The 2,944-nt window shown below is 39.8% G+C and overlaps 1 protein-coding gene across 1 annotated transcript; it reads left to right on the forward strand.

Moving 5' to 3' along the window:
• The first annotated feature begins 401 nt into the window (after window positions 1-401).
• LOC140357589 (uncharacterized) lies at window positions 402-2,447 on the forward strand. Its single transcript, XM_072442106.1, has 3 exons — window positions 402-494; window positions 575-907; window positions 1,953-2,447. Exons 1-3 carry the CDS (start codon window positions 425-427, stop codon window positions 2,321-2,323), a joined length of 774 nt encoding a protein of 257 aa, XP_072298207.1. The 5' UTR covers window positions 402-424; the 3' UTR covers window positions 2,324-2,447.
• The last annotated feature ends 497 nt before the right edge of the window (window positions 2,448-2,944 follow it).

The following is a 2,944-nucleotide window of genomic DNA, read 5'->3' on the forward strand; positions in this document are numbered from 1 at the left end:
AAAGGATTCTCATGGATATTTACAACTTTTACATTTATTGTGCATATGACTTTTTAAATGTAATGTCTCTTTGTCTTTCTAATTATTATCGTTACATGTTACACTTTCATCACTGTTTTACATCAGTCAAGTGGCTGTTTGTGAAGATAAGCAAACATTCTCCTACTTCCATACACAATTGCGGTCTAAATCAGCACTTTTTTAGTCTGAAACATGACACTGACGTTGCATACCAGGACATGTCTCTCCCTGTACGTCCCGCAAACATTTTCTATGGACTGGGTTGACTGAGGACAACTGCTTGAGCCATCAGCATGTACACGGTTACTCCGCCCCCAAAAGAGAGTGTAGAGTATTCCAATAACACTCTGAACCTAGCAGTATTGTTTCATTTGTCATCTTGGTTTTACTGAGGGTTTGAGAAATGGCTTCTTTGAGGATTCAACATTGCTTACTTGGGATCTTATGTCTTTTTCCTACTCTCAGTATAGCAGGTATGACCATTCATGTATAAATCATTGTCTGCTTTAATATTCTCCTCCTAATAGTGACTTAACTACTTTTTTGCTTTCAGGTGAGATTGAACTGTACACCGATCATAAAGTCGTGGCAGTATGTGGACAAACAGTGGAGCTACCATGCAACGTACTTGCAAAAGATCATGCCGATATTGATATCAAAAGCTTGACCTGGATGATGTCGAAAGATTATTGTGACTACACGATGACCAACCAAAGTGGCCCTGGTTTTAAATGTCAAAAGTTGAGTTACTCTAAGCCCGTTGGAAGAATCTACAACTACACCCTGAGCATCTTCAACATACAGCCAAAAGACCAGGGCACCTACCACTGCAAACTGCGCTCCAAAGAAGGGGTGGCAAATGGCAAGACCATCGTTCGAGTCCAACGTAAGTGTTTCTTTGAGGAAAGTACATTTTAAAGCTTTATTTGTACATTGTAAGTCTTAGTAGAAGTGATGACATACTTTTTTAGTTGCGATTAACCAATTAACTTTTTTTGGGCCCTACTCTACTCAATGAAAAAGTATTTATGCTCACTTTTTGTGTGTGCGTTTTTTTATCGTAAAATAATATTATACTATTATACAATGTTTTTTTAAATTAATTTTCTGGAAATGCCAGATGTGCACTTTGTGAAACAATAATACGGTACAATATGGAACATCCAGTTAGTCACTCAATCCATTTTTAATTACTTACTCAAGTACTTTATACTTGAGTGATTATGTATATGGATCAATGCTTATTGTTCACTGCTGAGGTCATATACAATTTTCTGATTGGGACAATTAAAGTGCGTATGACAAGTTTTTATCATTTTATAATTTTGACTTTATTTTTAGCGGGATAAAATCTGTTGTAAATATAAATGATAGTTTAACAGCAATCAAGTAGCAGTTTGTGAATAAAGTGTAAAAACATGTAGAGCAGAGTTATAAAAAATATTGTTTACATCACACTACTCCGAAACAGAAAAGTTTTTGCAATTTACACACAACAAGAGTGTTTTCATATTTGTACGTGTCAACTAATAATAATATCTGAAATAGGAGGAGTTTTGGCCCGCTGTACAGCACGGTTGTTTGGTAACAGTCAAGGAATTTCCTAGTATTATAGAGTAATTTGCATTTAGGAAATTAAATTGCTAATTTGGGATGCAATTTGTAACATTTTTAGCTAAATCAATACATTTAATTTAATTAAAAATACATTTAATTATCAAAGCTTTGGTCAAATTCATTGTCATAGCCACTTTATGGTTGAGGTAAACTTTATTGACATCTTTTATTGTCAGTGGGGGAACTTGTCAAGACTCATCTTCAGACCTTGAGCTAGGATTGGTCAAGAATACTTTCACTGGAGGATGTTAGCTGGAGTACCTTTTCATTTGACTGTTACTGTACTGTGTTTATTCATATTCTCTGTATTTTAGAGTGCCTTGGTAACTCGAGCTATCATGTGACTTCCACTGAGGCGACGTGCACATTCGAAGATGTCTACCCCGCACCAATAATCCACTGGACCCAGGGTTACAATAACTACACAAACCAGCAAAAGTTGAACGTGACCGTGACTCCAGAGGGAAGGTTCACTGCAGTCAGCACCATCAAGCTGGGGACGAAGAAGAACCCAGAGTCGATCTGTTATCACTGCAGTCTGTTTCTGGTCCTGGAAAATGCGGAGAACGATAACGAGACAGAGTTTTATTATATGAGGTCTGAGAGCTTCGCAGGGGGGCACAAGCTCATGGGACACTGGTTTGGCGTGATGCTAGCGATGGTTTTAGGGGTTTTACTTGCTTAATCTCCAACCAAGGACAATTTAGACCAGGAGTGTCAAACTCATTTTGGGCCGTGGGCCGAATTTCGACGCTCAGGCTGGGTCGCGGGCCGAACATAACGTAAGACATAAAACTATTAAAAATATAAGAAATAAAGAGCTTTATATAGCCTACGCTGTTTTGAAGCAATTACTGGATCAATAAAAAAAATTACAAAACGTTTGTTCTCATAAACTGAAATGTATTTAGAAAAACAAGTGTAATAGACAGGGCTGTCCGGTCCCTGTATGACCGGAGCAGGAGCTGTGTTCGCATTGCCGGCAGTAAGTCAGACCTGTTCCCAGTGCATGTTGGACTCCGCCAGGGCTGCCCTGTGTCACCGGTTCTGTTCATAATTTCTATGGACAGAATTGCAACCTGCAGCTGCACTGGGACGGTTTGCAGCCGAGTGTGACGCGGCTGGGATGAGAATCAGCACCTCCAAATCCGAGGCCATGGTTCTCGACCGGAAAAAGGTGGCTTGCCCTCTTAAGGTGGGTGGGGAGTCCTTGCCCCAAGTGGAGGAGTTGAAGTATCTCGGGGTCTTGTTCACGAGTGAGGGAAGGATGGAGCGTGAGATCGACAGGCGGATCGGTGTGGTGAAG

This window comes from Eucyclogobius newberryi, unplaced genomic scaffold (genome assembly GCF_026437365.1).
Source record: "Eucyclogobius newberryi isolate DKJ021-1_F unplaced genomic scaffold, fEucNew1.0.hap1 SCAF_13, whole genome shotgun sequence".
Classification (NCBI taxonomy): Eukaryota; Metazoa; Chordata; class Actinopteri; order Gobiiformes; family Gobiidae; genus Eucyclogobius; species Eucyclogobius newberryi.